Source organism: Ammospiza caudacuta, chromosome 6 (genome assembly GCF_027887145.1).
Source record: "Ammospiza caudacuta isolate bAmmCau1 chromosome 6, bAmmCau1.pri, whole genome shotgun sequence".
Taxonomy (NCBI): domain Eukaryota; kingdom Metazoa; phylum Chordata; class Aves; order Passeriformes; family Passerellidae; genus Ammospiza; species Ammospiza caudacuta.
The window spans coordinates 55,601,204-55,624,495 of NC_080598.1; the positions used below are offsets into that span (position 1 = coordinate 55,601,204).

At 42.0% G+C, this 23,292-nt stretch overlaps 1 protein-coding gene across 4 annotated transcripts in view; it reads right to left on the reverse strand.

The window, feature by feature from the left end:
• Positions 1–4,894: 4,894 nt before the first annotated feature.
• The window catches only part of CDC42BPB (CDC42 binding protein kinase beta), a 91,025-nt gene continuing 72,627 nt past the window's right edge, over positions 4,895–23,292 (reverse strand). For 2 of the 4 annotated variants that reach the window (XM_058807732.1, XM_058807730.1), the window contains 13 exons: positions 23,075–23,211; positions 22,371–22,510; positions 20,741–20,822; positions 16,975–17,191; positions 16,525–16,587; positions 13,676–14,272; positions 10,632–10,729; positions 10,436–10,520; positions 10,170–10,287; positions 9,951–10,068; positions 8,745–8,853; positions 8,585–8,655; positions 4,895–6,611 (listed from right to left, as the gene is read on the reverse strand). In XM_058807732.1, coding sequence (XP_058663715.1) covers positions 6,480–6,611; positions 8,585–8,655; positions 8,745–8,853; positions 9,951–10,068; positions 10,170–10,287; positions 10,436–10,520; positions 10,632–10,729; positions 13,676–14,272; positions 16,525–16,587; positions 16,975–17,191; positions 20,741–20,822; positions 22,371–22,510; positions 23,075–23,211 — 1,967 coding nt within the window. In that variant the 3' untranslated portion in view covers positions 4,895–6,479. Of the gene's footprint in view, positions 6,612–8,584; positions 8,656–8,744; positions 8,854–9,950; positions 10,069–10,169; positions 10,291–10,435; positions 10,521–10,631; positions 10,730–13,675; positions 14,273–16,524; positions 16,588–16,974; positions 17,192–20,740; positions 20,823–22,370; positions 22,511–23,074; positions 23,212–23,292 lie in introns of all 4 variants that reach the window. The other 2 variants (XM_058807731.1, XM_058807728.1) reach the window with 1 other exon arrangement.

Genomic DNA, 23,292 nt, shown 5'->3' on the forward strand with positions numbered 1-23,292 from the left:
TCTCTGGAAGACATAATCCCTTCTCAAAGGGCTGGGAATTCATCATTAGGTGCATCAGAGCCCTGAAGAAGGGTAAAAGGCAGCCTGTGGTGGGAGCAGCCCTGCCCTCTGGGAACAGGCAGGACAAAAGCACAAAGCCAGCAGGGAGCAAGGCTTCTCTGGGTGCTGTGGTGCATTTGCAAGTGGGGCAGAGCCAGGGCAGTCCTGTGCTCAGGGCACACACCCCCTTGGGGTTTCACCTCTCCTGAGGGGGCTCCTCCCCCAGTACTGGGCTGAAAAGCAGCTTGCCTGGGCAGGAGTCTCTGTTGCCTCTCTCAGGCACTTGTTGCTGGGTGAAATGGTCAGCAGGCAGGTCAGAAAGCAGAGGAAGCCATCAGCCTCCACCAGCTGACATGGGGAATACCCAATACCACCATCCCATGGTCCTACAACCAGTGCATCACTGGGGAGCAGTGACCCAGGGACAGCACCCAGGAACTCACCACACAGCACACAGAGTCACTCCTGTGGTGTGAGCCCAAGGTGGATCCCCAGCCCAAGCCCTGCTGCTGACCCACAGGGCCAGACATGGCCAGGGCTCAGTGCAGCTCGGAGCCGTGGTGTTACCATGGTGCCTGTGGGAGAGGCCACATCCTCCACCATCTACATCCCTCCTTTCTGCTGTGAGGGCCTTTTTGTGTTCTTCTCCTCTTTCACATCAGTTCATTGCAGGTGACTCCAGCCCACAGGCCTTCAAATACAAACCCACAGGAATTTTCTTTCTGGGGCCAATGCACCAGGCAGCCCCTCACTGCACCATGCGGCCCCTCACTGCCCCAGGCAGCCCATCATCACACCAGCACTGCCAACACAAGGAAGGGGCTCGGGGGTGACCCCCAGGGAGCCCCCACCTCAGAGGGAATTTCTTCCTTCCCTGGCTGTTTTTGGGCCTCACTCATTGTGAGATTGAATTGTGATCTGAGTATTGGGAGGGGTCTTGATGATGGCTGCATCCTCACATCCTGTGCAGAGGGGGAAAGGCAAGAACATCCCATGGTCATGGGCTGAGAGAGAGAAGAGACAACCCATTGGCAAGGGGACCATTGCACAAGAGGGTGTCAAGATGGTGTTCTTGCCCTGCAAGTGGCTGAGGACATCAGCTCTGTGTCCTGCCTGCTCACACAGGGATTTGAGGGTGAGCCACAGGCTGGGGTGTGTTTGTGGAGTCAGACACCCTCCTGGGACACATCACTGACACGGAGGGAGGCAGAGCGGCCTGTGGCAGGAGCCTCCACCTGGTCACCCCTACGTGTTTGAATTTGCTGTTGGCGAAGCTTCATTTTTAAAATGCATTAGCAGCTCGAGGTCACTTACAATAGAGGCTTTAATTAATGCAGAGATCAATTTTTGTCAGTGCACGAGCAGAGCACAGTCTGTACTTTTCCTTCAGGAGCCACTCGCTCGCTCGTACAGAACGCGCCGCAGGGAGGGGGGAGCTCTGCAGAAACAAAATGAAGCACCAGAGTCAGTTCGTGATGCTGGGATCGAGAGCTGCTGGAAGAACAGCTGTATCCGTGATTGTATCCATGTTTGTATCCATGACTGCTGCACACCGACACACACACACACAGCCCGTGCTGCAGGCAGGGCAGAGCAAAGGGGTTGGTACACAAGTGTCTCCTGGGATCCTGCCTAAACAAGGAATTTAATTCACAGACATCCTTGGTAAGCAGCACATTGCCTGGATGGTTTATGTCACTGAGGCTGTGCACGGCGGGTCTGGGCACCTGATGGCTTTATTTTGCTTCTGGTCCTGAGTGTCAGGGGTTCCCCACTGTGACAGACTAATTCAAAATGCATTAGTGTTAATGGCAAGATGTCAGGAGTCATTGCTTGCTAGGGTGTCAAAAGAAAAAGCAACCTGCACGCTATTAATGGACACCAGCACATAGCACGGTGCCTTTGCTTTGCACGATACAGCCGCTCACAGAAGTTCTGCACAAACTCGGATTGTGGCAGAGTCCTCAAAATATCGCTGAGCCTGAAGACAGACTTGGCTCGATGAATGTATATTTTTATATCTCTTTCAGCAGGAGGGAGCAGTGGCGGGGGGGCATTTGGCAGGGACGGGTCTCACCGGAGTGCAGGGGCCGGCCAAGGCCCTGCGGGGCGGCAGCTCCGCCGCGTCCATCAGCGTGCAGGGCTCTGCACCGCCCGTCCCCGCGGGACTGCAGAGCGGGGGCTGCGTAAGGAACAGCAAAGGAGGCGAGGCTGGAAAAATCTGAGGGTTTTATCTGTGAGAGAGCATCAATAAACCTGCATGAACCTGCGCAGTCAGATGACAAAAAAGTGCTGCAGCTTATTGGGGAGCAGGGAAAATATTTGCTGCAAGGACAGAGGAGGAACATGGACTGATTCCTTAGTCCATGTTCCTCCTCTGGCTGGAGCACAGCACTGCAGCTCCCGCTGGCTGAGCACGTCTTGCTGTCTTCTGCTCCTGTCCTCAGCTAACCCTGCCGGCAGCGCTGGCCTGAGCATCAGGCACCGCTGGGACCGGCTCCTGCCAGCGTTTGGCTTCCCTGGGCATCCCACACCAGGCCTGCAGCTGATACCGGGTCTCAACATCACCCCCCGTTCCCAAGAACATGTTTAGGGCATCTCGGAATCACTGAGATCGTGCTGGCACCCTGCCTTCCCTCCTGTCTTCCCGACGTGGTCCTGTGCCCATGGAACCCCCTCGCCTCAAGCAGAGCCCCTCCAGCCCCGTGTGCTGGTGCCAGAGCCGAGCCCCGGCACCAGAGCAGCTCTCACCCCGCAGGCAGGGGCTGCCCTGCTCCGGGCAGGGGTGGCAGCTGCCCAGGGCCCCAGGGCTGCCAGGGAGGAATGGTGAGGGGCAGCTGACAGGGGAGCCACATTTACAGGGGTCGGGCAGAGCTGCTGCCACAGCAGGGGAAGGCAAGGGCTGGGCAGCTGAACACTGATTTTTGGACTGTCCTCCTCCCTTCTGCCTGTCAGAGCCGCTTCATCCAGAGCAGATGGTGCAAACTGGAACACAAGATGCTCCAGTAGCCTGGCATGCAAGAATGCCATGTGTTCTTTTTGGTTCAAAATAAGCTAAACTCAGCAAGACAAGGGTTCTGGTCATGATACAACACCTTCCATGCATTAACACGTTGCTTAACTGCACCTCAATGTGCAGTTCAGTTCCCCCAGTCATCTCCTCCCTCAGACACTTTGCTGCTTCTCAGTGCTTCAGGCTACCAGTGCCAGCTCTCAAGGTTTTTACACATCTGCTTTCTCCCAGGGATGCCAGTCTGATGCTGTGCAGAACAAGGGTGCCTGCAGCACCTCCAGCATTTCCACTCTGAAGTCCCCTCCCTGTGACTTAGCTGTGCTAAGCACTTACCCTCTCCAGAAGATTGCACCTGTTTAGGAAGATGTTTCTTAGCACACCTGTTCTGTAGACAGAGATGGGTGGCACAGGAATTTAGTTCTTGGGTGGCAAGTGATAGCAGGATGTATTCCAAAATACTCAGCTTTCTGGGGAAAAGCTCTGTGCTAGGAGTGACCAATTGTTCCAGTGAGTTCCACCCACCCCTCCAGCTTCAGGACCTGATGTCATACCTCTGTGAAAATGGAATGAGCAGAGAAACAGGCACACACCAAATTACCCTCATTCCTTGCATAGCTCAATTCCTCACTTTCAGTCCTAGACTGGTGCCTGCAGGGATAAGAAAGTGTATTGTCAGAGAATCATTTCACCTGAATGCTTGCATTTATGAAAATTTTCCTAAGGGCTCAAGAGGACTCTTTAGGTAACCAGAATCAAAATCTGTAAGGGAAAAGGTATCTGGAAAGGGCTGTGATGGAGGACTTGGGAAGGAATTCTGCTTGGCCAGACTTAAACAGGGAAAAAAAAAAGAATAATGTATTCATATGAGCAATTAATTAATTTTTCTAGAAACGTTCTCCTGCTTAAATTATAACCAAGCCCTGGCACTGCTGAGTGCTATGATTTAATACCCCCATAATTAAAGACTTTGTTGTCATCCCAAGCCCTCACTGTGCAGAGAAAAATCAGCTCAAGAGCAGGAGAAATGTTTTTTAAAAGTCAAAGGCTGATTAATATGAATACTTGTGAGAAGGCTTCTAGCACAGAGCCCTCAGATCTCCTGTCAGCTGTCACCCCATCCCCAGGGCAGTGTGGGTGCACCTTCCCAAAACAACCCACACCAGGCCAGGGAGGTTTGGTCAGGCAAGAACAGCAGGGTGCAAAGCACCCAGCTTGGCCTTTCCTGTGAAGGGTGAGACAAACCAAGAAGCAATTCAGGAACACTTGGCACTCCATATGGGATGAGAGATGCTTACCTAGGACAGCCTAGAGGAGATGTTGGCACTGTCTAGATACAGTGGGCTCTATAGTGCTCAAATACCAGAGCATGAGAGCTTTAAAAAGCCCGGTGTGAGGGGCTGCACCATTCACACACCAATCCTTGAAATGTTCCTAAGCCTTTCCTTGGGAGTACTGCTTGGACAAGTGAAATATATTTATTGTTTTATGATACTTAAGATGCATAATTAGACCCTGCAGCCTCCTTACCATGCTTCAGCTGTAACTAACAAGTCATATAAATAATTTAAAAAGGAATTAATAGGGCCAGCAAATCAACGACATGATAACACTAAAACAAAACCAAGGGCACAAAATTTCAGTGCTGTATTCCACCAAAAGGACTTTCATGGCTCCTGAACACTCATTCACCTTCAGCAGTGTGCACCTTTCTTGTAGTGCTTCGGGAGATCCAAAATACCTTCAGTTTATGTCAAATGTCCATGTGAACAAAGTGAATTTACCATGAGACTGAAGCAAGTGTCAGCGGTAGATTGTTTTCAGATGTCAAGACAGACAACTATAAACTTTAAAACCTCCCTCTTCTGCTTTATTGACATGTAAATTGTTCAAAAATGTTCTCACAATTCAATAATTACAAAGACTTAGACTTACATTAAAAAAGTAAAAACCAGAAAACCCCCAAAGCAGTAGTGTCCAGCTCTAACTGAGCCCCTTTATCAAGAATCTGAGAAAAAGAGCAAGTACTGTCGAACACTTAACGTAACAGGATTAAATGTTGACTAGAACACTCAGTTTAAACTAAAGATAAGTGCACGTCCTATACAGTGTTTCAGAAAAGAACATTAGCCATTGGTATATCATTAGCCCATTTAAACTGAATTTTAAATAAGTGACATCCAACTGTCATAAAATTGGCACAGAAGGCACACTTTTGTGACAATGACAAACTGGATATGCCAGCCACTGAATTAATTACAAGCTTTTAATGAAACATGGTCACAAATCTTTGAGTACTAAATGTATAATACATGGAAGCATGAGATTAAATATACACGCAAACATCACCGCACGTGGGCCATCGCAAAATATACAGGAGTGTGTTGTGCATTTTTCTACATGATCAATACTTGATTAATAATCATGGGGTCTTCATGCAGGTGAGGATACAATTAATGAGAAAAGCAGCACCCCCAGTTACACATCCTTCACGTTCCACTTTGGTAGCCAATGAACAGACTGATGTTTTAGTGCGATACAGTCCCCGGGCCAAGCAGACTCCGAGGGCAATGCGTCCACAAGAAGGCTTGCTAGCTAAACAGCATAGTGTGTCCTTACACCAAAAACCCAGGAGAAACAACTTCTCAGGAGGAGAAAGGCAGGAACTAGGAGTAAAGTCTTTTTCACAGCAGTATTTTAAAGCCCTGACTAATGACTGATGAGGACTAAAAGCAGGGAATGGGTAAAGAGATAACTGTCAGTAGTCCTATGTACAAGACTAAAAAGTTGGTAGAAAGATAGAAAGACAGTTATGCAGCTGTATATGTAATGGCTAAATGAATTAAAAGGCCACAAAACTATAACCAGCTTTTCTTTGACTTCCTGGTGACTCTACTGATGTTGGAAACAACCTACAGCTTCCTACCATTCTCCTTAAGATTTAGGAAAAAAACAGTTACAGGAAAAAGGGAAAAGTGTATTCATCTGAGGATGTAACTAGCCCTGCTCACATTTCCTATTCCGAAGTCCAAATTCTGTCTAAAAGGATTTCCTGCTAATCAGACATTACATCATTCTATAGAAAAATAATATTCCTGATATTGTAACAACATTATCAGTAACTCTATTTCTCTTTCACCATAAGAATAAGACTATTTACCGGTAGCCTTAAATGCTCCTATGCAATAAAACTGTCACAGCTGTGCAGAGAGGAATCAACCGTAACCGAGCAGTGAACAATTCTGCATAAAAAGCTCAATCGCTATTAGTAAAGAATTTTCTTCATTTCCATAGTTTGTATCTACAATCTGGATATATAATTAATTCTTGTACAACACTAGAGAGTCTGTGTCAGTCTTGGCACTAGCATCTGAGAGGCTCTGCCCTGCAGGTGAACGCCGTGGAGCAGCGGGTGACGGGAGCGGCGGCGTTACGCGTCACAGGTCGACTGGTCCAGTCCATCCAGCGTAAGCTGATTCCTATGAGGAGAGTTGGGACTTGGGGGACCACTTGGATTTGAGCTGTTCGATGGAGTAGAGTGTTTGGTGGAGTCTGAATCAGGCTGTTAATGAGAAACATTAAAGAATTATGTTTACTTGAATTTTTTACACTCAAAAGCTTTCAAAGGCACTCAAAAATGAGGGTGAGCAACACCTACAAAGCAGTGTGCATTAGATTAACTCCATGGTTAAACATTCAAGCAATTACTTCCATTACCATCAACAGGCTCTAGTGCAGTCCCAAAGGTGACCTCTGTTGCAACAGGAATTATGGTAAAGTATGTGGAAACTGCTACATCTCTGGCTCCTCTCCTTTAGCCATTGCAAAGCTTTCCTGATGGAATACATCTCTCTGCACACTGTTGTTCAGAATTTACCAGCCTGCAATTTTTAGGCAATTTTTATAGCCCAGGAGTAGCTTTATCTGCCCATGTAAATACATAAAAACTATGGTCAAATCATCTTCAGTTTGGTGAGGAGGAAGGAAACAAGCATTATGAGCTGTTTACAAAACAGCAACAAGGCTGTGAAGTGCCTGACAAACGAGTGAAGGCTGCCAAGAATCTGGCTGGAGATCTGGAAAGAGAATACACTTAGTGGGTACGTCCTACGTCAATATCTAATAAAGACCATCCACAGTTATTTCCCCAGTATGAGATTAGTCCTTGGATATTTGCCTTCACAGGCTGGTCTCACTTCAACAGGATGGCTGGCAAGTTTCCCACTATTTTGGTGTGTTACAATTCTGAGCACTGCACAGATTCACAGCTAATGAAATACTGCACAAAAAAAATCTGTTACCACTGCAGCAAGTTATTTTCAAGAAAGAGAAATATATACTTAGCAAATAGATTGAAAGGTAACATCCTTCAAGAATGCTGTTCAGAAGATTTTGCATGGCTTGAACAAAAATAAGATAATCTATAACAAGATTATCCTAACATGATGCGGTTCATAAAGTCAAAAGCCATGGGGGAAATAGTATAAAGCCAAAAGGTGTTATTAGAGCCTCTTTCCAGTTTCAAACTACTATTTTTTTAAATTTAAGAAGTCATAAGAAATTGTAAGAGAAAATTCCCTTCTGAATCTATCATTAGTCATGCCTACAAACAACAATTACCAACAGAGCATGGAATATAATGGAGTTTGGGAAGGGTGAGCAGAATAACTAACACAGTCCATCATAACCACCTCTGAAAACCAAGACTGTTTCAAAAATTCCTGTGTTTAGAGATCCCCACTTTCATGTGCTTTTAATGGCTAACTGAAGGTTACAAAGGAAGTCAGACCACAGCTGTGATCAGAACTCTGGACTTGGTGTGTGCTAAGGCAGCCAGCAAAAGTCTGGACATGCTTCAAACTTCAGAGCATTATATGGGCCTGCAGTTGGGTACCAAAACGCACTAAAAAATATCTTAATCAGGGACTTAGCTTCCCAGGAATAATTCCTGACACTTTCCTTGCACAGACAGTGCTTTAGCAAAGATTAGAAGAAAACACATAATAAATCACAGATCCAAAAATCATGTATCTTGTCTATTTACAAGAAGATAGTTTACATGGATCAGTTTTGTAGAGCCAAGACATTTTAAGTTTGGTGACTACTTGCACATACCCTTATTCTTGCTAAAAGCAGTTTTATTTATTATAAATTTGATTCTTTCTCAAGTTACATGACAAAAAGTCTTCCTTAAGGCAGCACAGAAAATTACTTAACTAGTCATATTACTTTGCTATTCTATGCTAATATCCCAGAGAACATTTTTAGGACCTTTGAGGACATTTCATCAATTAGTCAAATTTCCGTTGCCTATAAAGCTTAATTGAAGACATTACATTTCTTAAAATATCACCATCAGAAGACCTTTTCACAGCTTTGCCTTTGTGCTAGCTTATCTAACTTTTGCTGGGAAAAACACTTGTGGAAAGAAAACATCTCCATGAAGTATTTCCTTGGGAATGTAATTTATTGGAAAAAGAGAGCAATCTATGCCAACAGGACATTGCTGGTGTCCATGCACAGAAGCTGTTTTACCTCTTTGTCAAACTCCTGGTCAGGGTCGGACATGCTTCGGGAAGGCATGGCTGCTCCCACATCGCTGCCACCTGCACAGAGGGAAGGACAAAAAGCAATTTACAGCTCCTGTTGACATCACAGATTACAGCTCAGAGTGAGCAGCTTGTTCCAGCCTTACTTGAGGAGGGCCATGAGATGTAGGTTTTGTTTCTCTGCTGCTGCTGCTGCCGGGACAGGTTGGCTGAAGACTGACAGGATTTTTCATCCTGGGCAGGAGGTAGGACACTCTACAGTGTAAATGAAACACTTTGTTAGCCAGCAACAAAAGCTACCCAAGAAGAAGTTGTTACTCGTGAAAACTTTACTGTGCTTTTGAAGCTATTACAACCCAGTGTTGGTAGAAAAACTGAACTTACTTGACCACATCCACATATTTTCAGTAACAGACACAAACCCTGAGAAAGACAGAGAAAGAACTAAGCCCCATAGCAGCCACTGGAACCTGTCAGCCAGCAAACCCTCCATGAAGGGGCAGGGACTGTACTAACAGCTCTGCTTTCCTTCCTCCTCCTGCTGAAATGACAATTGCCTGACCCACATCTGGGCTATCTGAGAAAGACAAGAGAAAGCCTGACTAACAGCTCTAGAATGAAGGGTACATACAGAACATAAAAGTGTACCTTCACATCTTCCTCTTGTAGTTTTAAAACTAAAATAGCTCATAAAATGCTGTATTAGTTAAATACAAAATAAAATTAATTCTATAAAGCACTGCAAGTCACATGCATTTTAGTTACCTCCACAGCATTAGTTTTTTTCCCCTTGTTATAGCTCTAGAATTGGTGAAGTGCCACAAGCATACCATACTCCAGTTCCTAACAGTTTGTAGCTACTCCTACCCTTGCTAGGGAAGCAGAGGAGGGACAGGAAGAGGAGGAAAGCAGAAGGGAGCCTTGCAGTGAGGAATGGTCACTCTGGAGAGAGATTTCAGCAGAGATAGGGCTCATGTGATAGACGTGCTCAAAGCCTGTTGGGGGTGATACCAAGAGCAGAATGTTGAGAGGATGAGGGGAAAGGAAACTCATTCTGTTGTTTTAAGACAAACAAGAAAAAGGAAGGAGGAGAGATTGATTATATACAAAACTACTAACAAGCTCCTGGCAGTGATATCTGTCTTTCAATGTCTCATTCATAAGTCAGCTAACAGTATTTCCTTGCACAGGATATAGAAGCATTGCACAGCAGGAAGGTTCACCTTTCTCAAAAGGATTTAAAGAAGAATTCGGTACAGGGATAATACTTGAGCCCATCCAGCTCATCTTCACAGCTTTTGTGAGCAAGAACAAATGCACATATGTATCCCTCCCTTATAAATGTATTTTACCAGTGGGAGGTCCATGAGGACCTGCATTCCATCTCCTGGTCCCATGTGAGCCACGTGGTTGAAATTCGTTGGGTTAGAAATCATCTTTGACCTTAGCTCAGGGTCTCTAAGCATTTCCCTAAAAAAACAGGAGTGATTTTTTTCCATTAGCATTCCCAGTCTCTGCATGTCATCATGTATATTCAGTTATTTTTTACAAATTTACAAATAAATTCTTACCTCCTTTGCTGTAACCGCTCTTCCTCGGGAACCTTGAATACGAATCTTCTTTTGCTCCTGGTCCTGAGCATTTGCTTCTTGCTGTTGTCAGAGGTTTCTGGTACACTGAGGCCAGCTCCTGCTGCAACAGCACAAAGCAATTTCACTTACAGGGTACAGCCTGACCTAGACACATTCAACACAAATTTCATCTAGTGCAAAGGTAACATGGTGAAAATTAACTGGTTAGAATGAGTTCCCCATTTCTCCCCTTGTTCAGGACTCACCTGAAAACTTGTTCTTGAAATATATTAACCTTGGTGGCTCACAGTTAAGGAGGTTCAGTGTGCCATCCATGTTTAATGGTCTGATCTGTTTTGAGGAAGGAGACAGAGAATTACCTCAAGTCTAGTATACACTCTGAAGAAACACCTCATTTGAAAATAACCCAATTAAGTTCAATACCCAAAGAAAATTACTTACCCTTCTCAGGCCAATAGTCTGGACCCACTCCATAGTGTTAACATCAAACACATCAACACCATACTCGCTATATACTGTTACATATGAAGAATTGCAACCTGCATTGATTGAAAACAAACAGAAAACCCCAATGTCATTTCAGTAGTGCAGAACTGACAAACATTTGAGCAGATTTCAACAGTTACAAGTTTTCCACTATGTGCAAGATACATTTTAAAACACATTTTCAAAGCCCCAGTTTCAAACAGATTTTTTTGTGAGAATAGATTTGCTAAGGACAACTATCAGCATTATGGAAATATTTAAATTTGACCCTTTCAGTATTTTTTAAAACTTCACCTTGCCATTTCATGAAATTGCAAAATGGCATCTGAAGTTTTGATATGCATACAAATTTGCTAGGTGGTAGGAACTGAGCAGCCAGCTTTGCTATGGATTACTTCACTTCAGAAGCACCAAACTAACTACACATCTTTTGAGTGCAGAGGAGATGAGAAAGCCACCATCTGTGAGCTGGGTCATGAACTCCTGATGCAGATCTGCTCTCAATTTCCTTCCTCTTTTGCTTACAATTTTCTAGCTTTAGATATTCATGTATGGGTTACTTTCATCAAGTCGACAGAAAAATGTCACAATGCTTAAAGCCCGTAACTCATTTTCTCTTTTCAACTTTTTTTTTTAAAGCTTAAAAGGCATCAGCAGACAAGTTTATTTTAGGTCAAACAAAAAGCAGAGATCTCTAGAGCTTTGTATCAACATGGTTCTGCTCATGTAAAGACTTTCTCCTGATGTAAAAAGCAGTTACTAGTAACTTAAGGGATTTAATAGAGAGAAGATGTTTCAATAAACAAAATGAAAATTACCCCGTAGGACACTAAACACATCACAGAATCTTCTTAGAAGAACTGAAGTACAGTTGTGGTGCTATTTTTTAAATTCATTAAAAGAATGCCTTGGACAGCTATCATAAAAATGCAACACAAAAGTGATTTATGGTCAAGCATCTATTGCATGTGGTCTTGGCTGGTGTGGATGTTCAAACCAAGAGGGAGAAGGGAGCATCAGGCAGAAACCATCTGCAGCCAAGGCTGGCACGTGCCAGGCACAGCTGATGAGCTTGCCCACGTCTGAAGTGGCTCCCAAGAAGCTCTGTCAGTGCCTGCACTGGGCTCCAGCCCCCAGCCCCCAGCCCCCAGCCCAGCTGGCTCCAGGGCTCTGCCCCAGGCTGCAGGGCAGCCAAGGACACCAATGCTGGCTCACACAGGACACCAGCACAGGCTGGAGCAGGGACAGCCCTGCTGGGCCAGCTGGGGGGACAGAGCTGGGCCAGTGTCACCCTGCCCTCTCCTGGGGTGAGGGCACTGACTGCCCCAGACACAAATTCTCTGCTTTAGCCCAAAACCTCTCTACAACACGGTGTTTACCACAGCAGGATCACTTCCACTTTGTTGGTCTCTCCTACAAAGACCTGCTGGGAGAACTGGGGCTGTTCTCAGCCTGCAGGAGAGAAGACTCTGGGGAGACCTCATAGCACCTCCCAGTACCTGAAGAGGCTACAAGGGAGCTGGAGAGGGACTTTTTACAAGGCAATGGAGTGATACAACAGGAGAAATGGCTTTAAACTGAGAATGGGTTTAGACTAGATATTAGGAAGGAATTCTTTATGGTGAGGGTGGCGAGGTACTGAACAAGTTGCTCAAGGACAGTGTGGAAGAAGCTGCTCCATCCATGCTAGTGTTCAAGGTCAGGTTGGATGGAGCTTTGAGAAAATTGGTTTAATAGAAGTTGCCCCTGCCCATGGCAGGGGAGTTGGAAGTGGGTGATCTTTAAGATCCCTTCCAACCCAAACCATTCTGTAATTTTACAGCCTCCTGATGGGACAGTTAAAAAAACCCACCATCACTAGTGACAGACACTAGGACTGAGGAGTGAGGACAAGTCTAATGAAAAGGGAAGTAATTCAGTTTCCTTTGGCAGCAGAAAATGTTTCTCTTTCTACAAAAACAGCCTGAGGCCAGCACCACTCAGGACTGCACATACAAGAATGTTATAAAATAGTTTACAGTAAGAACACTTCTAATAATAACATACAAAACCATTAACTAGCAAGTCTAGTTTGCTGAAATGCAAAAAACTGTAAAGCTGATTAAGGGAAAGGAAACATTAGCTTTAGCTAATAGTGTTTTAAAGTAAATTTCCCACTACATTGTTTTCTAGGGACTTTGCTTCAGACTTCTGTTCAGAACTAGGTCAGAGTAAAGTAAGCAAACAATTTCACTTCAAATCAAATACAATTAAACACATTCCTATTAGGACCTGGCCTGATCCACCTAACTCCTTGCTGTACTACTTAAACAAAAAGCTATTTATTGCCTTCAATCATTCAAAAATTTTAATTGCTATTTGAGCTTCAAATAGAAATACCAGATTTATCATCACCTGCCTTTGACTACTGAATATTGAAAAATGCTCTGCATGTGCCTCTGTTCTACCAAGCTGATAACCAATGCTCCTGAAACAAGCAGAGTGGTTTAAATATTACTCTCACCTATACTACTTTTGGATACTGTCCCCCTAAAATTTAAACCAAAAGGAGAAAATTTTAATCTCTTATTATCTTTATGAACCTTCAGACTTGCAGTTACATTTCTTCTTCAACTTTCTACTGTAATTTGAGAACAGTACACAGAAGACACCCTACAGGCAACTGGACATTTATGCTCTCTAGGTGAACAAAAATCTTTATAGAATTTCACAGACAGGTAGTCTTGCACTGTCCTGCATCCAGGACTACTTTCTCTAAAAATTATTTTGCATTCCACTATTTATTCTTCTGTGTCCTGTAATAAGGCAGAGCATTTCTTGCAGCATCCAGGATCTCTAAGTCCAAAACTACCCCCAGGAAGAACCACGTGTCTGTTAACTCACCAAAACTTAAACTCGATATTCAAAGACAAACTGAAGCAAAATTGAATACAATGCTGAGTATTTTTTGACAAGTAAAGCAGCAACAGGGATATGGCAACAGAAAAACATATACATACTACAGGCAACAGGAGTTGCAGGCCACATTAGTTCCTGCATGCGTGACCTTCGACCTTGCGAATCGACGTAAACTCCCATATGGCTGAAGCAAAGCAGGAATTCCTCATTACTGAGCTCCACAGCACAAAGGGCATCAAAAGACTGCTGGGAGAGGAAGATAAGCGAGGGGTCATTAGGATTTACCAGGTTTATAGATTGTCCATCTCCCTGGATGGTCAACAGAGAGAACCCAGACTGGTAGCCAACACAGAGCTTGTCCTTGAACACTGTCATCCACTGTACAATTCCTGGAGCCTGAATTTCACTGAATTTTTTGTGGAAAGGTTTAGTTCTGTGAATTTCATAGCAAAAAACCTGTCGTTTGACAGCCACAAACAAACAAGTAGAAGAACTCTTCTTTAGTGTTCCAGTTGTAATCAATTGGCAGCCTTTAGTTTCTGCAAGCTTAATGTCAAAGTTCCCTTCTGACCCATCCAGAGAGGCCCAGGGGTAAAGGTGGACGTGATGGTTCCGACCACAGATGAGGATGATGATTTTTTCTTTGGGAGCAAGCTCTATCTGGTACACCTTCTTGCAGTCAGCAGCTCGGACTATCACTGCAAAGGAAACAAGAGCTGCCATCAGTTAAACAGGAAAATCACCAGGCCCAGAAACACTGCAGTGCTACACAGTGAGGCCTGAAAATTAATCCAAACACAGACATGTACCAGGTGAGGAAGAGCACTTATTACACATGCTTGATTCTCTGTTATTAATTCTCAGAGCAAACAATGAAACAAAGCATTCCTGCAACCCTCTCTATTCATAACAAAAATCTCAACAACACTTTGTGGGAAAATGCTGCTTAACATGTAGGATAAATGAAGACATTTCTTTATATAATTGTATCTGTACCATCTGTACAGTGAAAGATGTTGCATCTTCAGAAGTGGGTCCCACCTCCAGGGAAACATCAGCATCTTCAGTAAATTTTGGAGGAAGACCAAATTAGCAGAAAACAAAGACAAGAAATATAAAGTATTTATTTAATCCTGATAAGTGAGGAGACAAAATGCTGTACTGTTGGCAGATCTCTCAGCCAGGTACAAAAGCAGTACAGTAAGGGGGTGTAAAACACACATATGGAAAGAGAAAAAATGCTCTTTGTGATAGGGAAAGGATAAGAGGAATGGGCTTAGGCTGCAGGAACAGAGGCTCAGGACAGGCACCAGGAAAGCCCTTTCAGAACAAGGACTAGCCAGGCTACCCATGGGGAGTTTTGCTGTTTGATGCATTTTTTTAAAGCAGGGTTAGAGGCAGCTAAGGTGGTTAGGTACAATGTGTGCTCTTTGGGGATCTTGGCTATACAAGAACTTTCAAGAACGAAGTGAGTGTTTAATGGGGTACAAACAAGAGAGCAATTCTAAACTAGGAAACTTAATAAGCATAAACCAATAAAATTAAATTGTAACTTTCATTTTTCTGCTAGCTGAATGCTTTAAAATATTTGTGAATTGTAGTTAAAAAAAAAAGAGAACTCTTCATTGGAAATTCTTTGCCTTTTTTCAGTAACAGTTGAGTAATGTAGCCAAAGTTACCCAGTTCTTTAAACTTGGCAATAAGACTTTAGCTGTTTAAATCACAAAGTGCTGTTGTGGTGTACCCTCACCTGAATAAATAGATGAAATGTCTGAAGAAATGCTCTAGGAAATAACTGGCTTTGCCACAGAGAAATGGTTTCCTTCCTAGCTCTAACTCCAGCCTATTTGTCAAGAATTAAGCAATATTCTAACCAAAGACCTTTGCTATAAACAGCTGGCAGTTAATTAACACTAAAAAATTACAACTGCTATAAAATGAAAAACAGATTACGATTTACCAAAAATGCTATTAACACACAGAACTGGCCAGAGAAAACTCCTGCTAAACATTTCTTAGCTTAAAACCAAACCTGATAATTAATTTTCACATTTACATATAACATGGTGATGCAGATAATTGTTCCTTTAGGAAATGACCTTTTAAATTAAATTTACAACTTTCTTTTATGCAAGAAGCTGTGCTGGAATTCCTGGAATTATTTTCATCTCAAGTTATGTTTATATCTAACTACTTAAAGAATGATGACCACTGGAAGTTTACTCAATGGAATGGCATTCATTACTGCTAAAAAGAATTCCAAATATCTGCTGTCTCCATGTATAAAGCAGTTTCTCCTGGAACTGGGCAATGTCTTATTCTAAACAAGAATTTTCTTGTGACCCAAAACCACATCTCTGATATAATTTAATTTTGGAAGTCAAGTAAATCTTTAAAACCTATATTCACTGCTTTATTTTACATTGAAATGCAAGCTTTAGCATGAGTAAAATCCAACTTTCAAATAGCCACAAACTAAATTACACAGAAAAAGGAATTGAGAACATCACTGACAAGACCAGCACCCCAAGACACATTTGCTTTGGACACCATTGGTCTTGAAGAGAATGTGAGTGGCTGTCAAGTTTCTGGAAGAAACAGGTAAGACATGGAGGTTTTAAAGGGAAGTCTACAAACTTTGTGTGTGCTGTGCATGCTCTGTGTGCTGATGCATTTTGATACCAGCTGTGGGAACACAGCTAAGGTGAGAATGTGCCAGGATATGCCCAGTAACTCATCCCTTTAATTTCAGCCACTCACCTGAATGTAACGATAATGACCAAATTAGTGCTTACACCTCACATTCACTTTTCCTTCTCATCAATTAACTGAGTGTTAAATACTTACTATACATGAAAGGCTGTTGTGCAACCTATATTACAGCAGCACTCAAAGTTATGGAGCTCATTATTTTGTATGTAATTACTGCATGCATTATGGCCTGACTTACCATCACGGGTCACCTCTATCACATACAGTCCTTCTTCTGAGCCAATTGCAATTCTGTCTCGATCTAGGGGGGGAAAAAAGGCCATTAATTCAGCTAAGCTTGGTCTTATCTTTAAAACAGGCTGTTTGTTTTGAACAGCTGAAAAAATTTCTGCACAAACAGATTTTCACCAGCAAATCAATTTTGCTTGAGTTCACACAGTCTGTCAAAAGCATGCTAAGTACCACATTGCTAAAACAACCTGCTGAACAACTCAACAGTATTATTTACTCCAAATGGATGAAGAAACCTGAATATCAATGCAAGATTAGCATTTTTCGCCCATTATTAAATTCCTATCAAGGAATTCAGCTGAGGAATTTATTTCAAGATGTCAGTGCTCTCATTATAAAAGCCCATCTAAAAGTTCCAACCACCTTCATACACTGATAAAAGTGAAATCAAACATACCTACAATAGCAGCAGCTAAACTTGCTTTAATAAGAGGCAGTGTACTGTCATAGGCTTCTTGGGGAATATGCACAACCTGGTTCCTCAGCCTGTTTTTGTGCAGGATAGACTGCAACCCTTCTAGGATTCCAACCCACTTTCTCTTTTCATTCTCATTTTCTGTCAGGATCAGTAGAGAACAAGACTTTGAAGGCAAACCTAAGAGAGAAGCTGTCACCTTTAAACAGATAGAGACAGTGAAATTAGTTGGAGTAATAAAAACCTTTTTTAACACACAGAACTGTAAAAAAAACTACACTTTCTCATGACAATGGAATGATGTACCCAAGAAACATACACAACACATACAGCTAATACAGCCACAGTGCTTCAGAAAAACTTACAAAACACAACTACTTCACAAGCCACAGTGGCTTTGTTCAAAAGTACTCAGCCTTGCTTAAATATTCTGAATCCTAACATATGGGCAGGGAATGCCACAATAATCAATACATGGCAGTAAAAGGCTCCTTCCTGCTCTGAACCATTGTCTGTCCTGATCCCACCCACCCATAATTCACTGAGAGTGACACACATGCTTTGGGAACCAGATGCATTGAAACCCAAAGGCATTGCTATCATCAGTTCTGAATTTGTTATCTAATTTTCCAAATATCTGTCGAGGGGAAGAGCACATCATGTCTGCATTCAAAGCTATGCAGGAAAGCAGTATTTGAGACTGAAGAACTGCATTCTCCCACGTCCCTGTGCTAAAAGAAAATCACTATGGCTTCACTTAATTTTCAGTTAAATCATAAATCATCCCATAGATCTCAAAGCAGAATGTGTTCAACATAGAAAAACTATCCAGGAACTTCTGTTGCCTGAAGAAAGCATGCAGTAATTCTTAATATTTTGGGGTTTTGTACTGCATGAAGAGACTGAAGGGTTTATGGTATCATGAGAACTATACTTTCAGCCACAAACAAACAGGCCATCAGCCAACATCAGCCCTCAGCACAGACTCTGAGTAACAACATTTGAACAGAGAAAGACCAACAAAAGGTGTAAAAGTGCAAATCTGAAGGCTGTAACATGGAATGTGAGACCTTCAGCCTACATGCTGTTGTAAGGAAATCATTGTAAGGATGGATGTTGTGGTAATGCAACACACACACTTCCTGGAAGAGTGAATAAACAGTAACACTCATCTTGAAGATAAAATAAATCTGAAAGTAAACTTGGGACAACAGGATGTCAAAGACAGAAGTTCAGAAGTAAGATGAAGGTAGAGGTGAGGGGAGGTAGGGAAAGAACTGAGTAGCTGCAACTGCTCATAGCTCTTACTATTCTGCATTAAGGTTTGTTCCTGTCTAAACTGTTACTAAGCATTAATATTTTAAAGACAGATAAAGGCATAATGGATAATGTTTAGAAAACAAAGCAAAACCAGATTCCAGCAATGGCTTTCCATTTGAAGTACCACCATGTATTACTCCCCACTCTTTTGAAGCTGGCAACATACATAGTCAAATGCAAGAAAAAAAGTGAGCAGTCGGTCATAATATATATTGCATTATTTATCATATAAAAATCCATTATTTGCTATGAAATTCAAGGCTTCTTAACTTGGACTGCTAAGCTGTGGGAGCACTCCATTACAGCCAACTCCCACACTATTATTAGAAATGTGAATTGATGGCAGAATTTAAGACTGTGGTGTCTGAATGTCAGCATGGCCTAACACCCAGCTTTAAAAACTGGTTACCAAGGAGAAATGTTTGAATCTGAGACAAATTCTTACTCTTCTTGAATTCATGGGGAGTCAGAGGTGGGAACATGTGTTTGGCAGCATTCTATTTGTAGAACAGAATTTGCTGGGTATTGTTTTCTGCTGATAGAATATCCAGAAGAAATGAAAATCTGTCTTTCATAGGCTACCAATATCACCATGTGCTATGTGCAATGACACATACAAAAGAAGGACCACATTTTTACACAATGATGTGAATTAAAAGTTTAAACTGTTCTGTGCAAGCTACTCTATGTGATTCTGTCAGCAAGATGCAGATCCAGAACTAAACTGAGATGAGATTCTCCCAATCAGGTTTAGTGGTTTCCAGTTTTAGAAATTCCTGCTTTTGAAGGAGGACATAGAACTGAGAAAAGTTGAAATTCAGCAGCTTCTCTGGTCCCCTACCTAAATGGATATATTCACACATCAAGCTTCCAGTTAATTAATCACATCTCTTTAGCAGGGGATAATTTGATCAAACCATGGAGATATCTGGTCATGTATATCCACACAAATATTTTTACAGAGGGATATTTGACAAAAATGACTTTTATTATTTAGATACCCTTTCAGTTAAAAACTGCAGGCAGAAATTAGAGCAGCAAGTCAGGCAGGCTGAACTGAATGGATGCCTTGTTCTTAAATGAATGAACCATCATTCTGCACACCAAATTTTCTCTCCTCAGAAATTTTCTCTCCTCACCAAATTTTCTCTCCTTCCTTACAGTATTCTATGTTTGCTAATTTAAGAAGAGAGCAGGCAGATGGGAACTAAAAAACCAAAAACCAAAATACAATCATGAGGAAACTTAAGGTACAGGCAGTGGTAAACCAAAGTATGAAAATTCACTACAGAAAATATTTTTACAAAAAAAAGCAGAAAAGCAGAGACAGAGGCAGACAAGTAGCAAAGACAATTCCCAAGTAAAATCCTGAAGGACCAAATGATAGGCACTGCAATTGACTGACAGCTCTTTGCTTTCCATGTTTTCCTGACTTGATTCTAAATGGGTGAAGATCAGAGATGCTGAAAACAATGAGTTTCTGTATTCAAATGTAAGGGACTATGGATGCTGGCTACAAATGTATTCTTTACTAAATTTTGGAACTCCAGATTTAATATGATTCACACAAAACAGAGAAATTAAGTTCCTGTTGTTAAAAACTAAATACAGCATTCAGATAGAACATACAATAAAGGGGATATTAAAGCTCAGTTCATTATTTTCTCTTATTTTATTTTTTCTCCTATACTTAAATATGAAATTAAGGAAACTAGATCAGTTTCAGAATATTCTGTTAGAGCACTGTAACAAGTAAAAACAGAATCTGGTAATACCAATGGAAAAAGAGAGAAAATATACTGAATTATACTCAGGAAAATAAAAAAAGTGACAAACTTTATATACAAGGAAGCAGCTAAAGAATGAGAACTTTGTTGTCACATTCATATTTTCTGAAAAATCCCTTTGCCCAGAATTTTTCTCCTGGGAAGCTGAGAAGCCTCAGAGAAAAGGAAAACAATAATTATCTCATTTGCTTGTCCTCTGTTTAGCTCATGGGGAATGTGTTTGGAGATTGTTTCATTGGTTTCTGGTGTGAGAGCTTTCACTCATTGGCCAATCAGGGCCAAGCAGTGTTGGGACTCTGGAGAGAGTCACGAGTTTTCATTATTATCTTTTTAGCATTCTGTAAGTATCCTTTCTCTATTCTTTAGTATTCTTTATATAGTATTCTTTAATACAATATAGCATCTTAAAATAATAAATTAGCCTTCTGAGAACATGGAGTCAGATTCATCATTCCTTCCTGCCATGGGGCTTCCTGCAAATAAAACACATATTGCTCTTCTACATATGTCAGCAGCCCTTGTAAATTCTTACACTTCTACATAACCTAATCAAGGTTAGATTTGGACAGTATATGCCACTATCAAAACAAACCAGTGGCATTTAACAGGCATTTTCTGTAGGAGTCAGTGCACAGCCATACCCTGAATATACACGGGATGTCTTTCCGCGTTGCGTGTATCACATCTGAGGCCAGGACAGAGCTCACACAAAAATCTTCATCTCTAGGGAGAAAAGAGAACAAGAGCATCACACACAAGCACACACACAGATTACTGAGCAGAATCTAACTGGTATCACCACTGTTTCAATAGGCTGCAATCTCCTAACACCGCACAGAGGTCACAACTGCTTTGTTATGCTCTAACCATCCTTGGCCCAAACAGCTGCCAAGCCTCAGTTATGTCTCTACAGCATCTGGCACGTGTACCTCAGTCCACCTGAAGCTAAGCAGGGTGGCTTTGTGTAGTTTTGGTGTCCCAACCACACCTACTCTACAATTAGAAGCAAGAATATTGCTCTTCCAGCCCAGCAGACACATTAGAAATGAATAATTCATACCTCAATGTGTAGCAAGAGAGGGGCCTTTGGAAAAAAAGAAAAATCACATAAAAAGCTCTTGGCAACATAATTATAGTTTGTGGGTTTTCAAATAAGGGTTTTCAAAACAGCTAGATTTTATTCTCTATTACAGTAAAATAAACAGACATCAGAACAACTTTTGCATTTTAGAGTGCTCCACCCCAGAGGGCTTGTCTGCACTAGCCTTTTCAAACTGAATTTGACCAAGTTGATCACCATAATTGCCAATTTTAGTGCAAAAATGACACTAATGTCTGAAACTTGCCCGTGCTAGAATTCATAGCTGTGATGGTTAACATCTATTAAAAACATCTGAGAACCCTCAGATGGCAGCCTCAAAGGGGCAGCTACAACAAGCAGATAAAACATGGCACAGTTGGTATATGGTATCTGGCTGAGTTGCTTCAAGCAATGTAGTGATGGGAATGCTGCTATTTGCAATACTTCCACGTTCCTGCTCCCACTGCCAGCATGTCAGAGAGCTGACACTGACAGCTCCCAGCACAGCACTACTGCTGTAACCCCACCATACTGCTGTCTGGAAAAAATATAAACCAAGGTGCTTGTGAATGCAAACTTTATATTCAACACAGGTACAAAGGTGCTGTAACATTAAAAGGTATTACACTTTCTTGATATTTCCAAAAATTGAAATAAAAGAATTTCCTTGGTTACTCTGATCAACTGAAGTCTCAGATATTTGGTAGGCAGTGCTCACTGGTTCAGATGGTTCCCCTTGAAGTAATAACTCCTGTTAAAAGGCAGGGTCAGAGCCATTTGCAGTGGAAATTAGTTGATGCTTTTCTGCAGACTACTTCAATTTTTCTAACATGCCTGAATACTTATTGCCTATGGGATGATGTGTGACTCAATGTTGAGGTCAGAGTGCATGGGAAAAGCAATCTACCAATATACACTTGCTTTTTACAGGTGCAAATGGAATTCTAGGAAGAAGCATGCCAATGCTGTGAATGCTGGTGATTGCAGTGTGAGTGACTGTAAAGTAACTTAAGCAATTTCTTATTGAACCACCTTGATCAGCCTAAACTCAGCTGCAGTTTAGGTACACAATACATGAATCTTCTTAGGACACAGCTCTCAAAATCTTCTAATTTCTTGTGTACTAGAAATAAACACTCCTGTTAATGAAAAAGTAGAGAGTATTTCTACTCTGCTCTAACAATACAAACCTGAGATCCAAGACTTGACTTGCCACAACTCCAGGCTGGGTGGATTTTCCTTCAGGCACATCATATAAGAACAGTTTACAGTCACAGACAACTGCATAAGCCCTCTGCCACCCTTTCTTAACTCCTGTAGGCTTTGGGACCTGCAGGGAAATAACTGATTGCTTATTACAGGCACATGCAGAAGACACAGAAAGCAGGACATTTAGAAAAGCTCATACTTAGAACAATGGAATTAGAGCACTTTTCTACTTTTCCTTCAAAACAGGATGAAAAATAAAAATCAAGCAATCATTTTTCCTCTTTTAAGTTTAACCATTCCTTGTTACAGCTCAAAAAAAATATGAAGACTTGTATAAAGATATTAGATTTGGATATTCTACCAATGCCAAAATGGTAGGACAGTTTAACTTTTGTATTATGCTTACATCAAAAATGACAAAAACTCTTTCTTAAACCATTCTTTTTTTTCCCCTGCTGCTTACGAACATTGTAGCTACTAATCTACTGACCTTCAGCTCTTGTAGTAAAACCAAGTGTTTCTCCCACATCTAAAGCAATGAAGGTTAAATAAGTTACATAGATGGCACACAAAGCCTTAAGGCACTATTTAGGAGATGTGTTTAAACATACTTAGAGGTTTCAAGCTGTAGAGCTGTAAGTGAAGTTAAGGATTCTTCTCTTGTCCAAGAAGAAAAGACTGTTACCTTGACATAACCTTTGTAGGCTGTTCCTATTCCTCTTTGCACATCTACTCCAAGAGGCCTTTTGGCTTGTTCAGGGGGTATAGGGCAGACCTGAGGTGCACTGTCCTTGCAGGAAACATGGCATGCAAATGAACACACTAAGTACAAAAGAGAAAATTCACAGTGAAATGTGTGTATGAGTCAATCATTACAGGTGATTAACATAGTCTACACTCAGC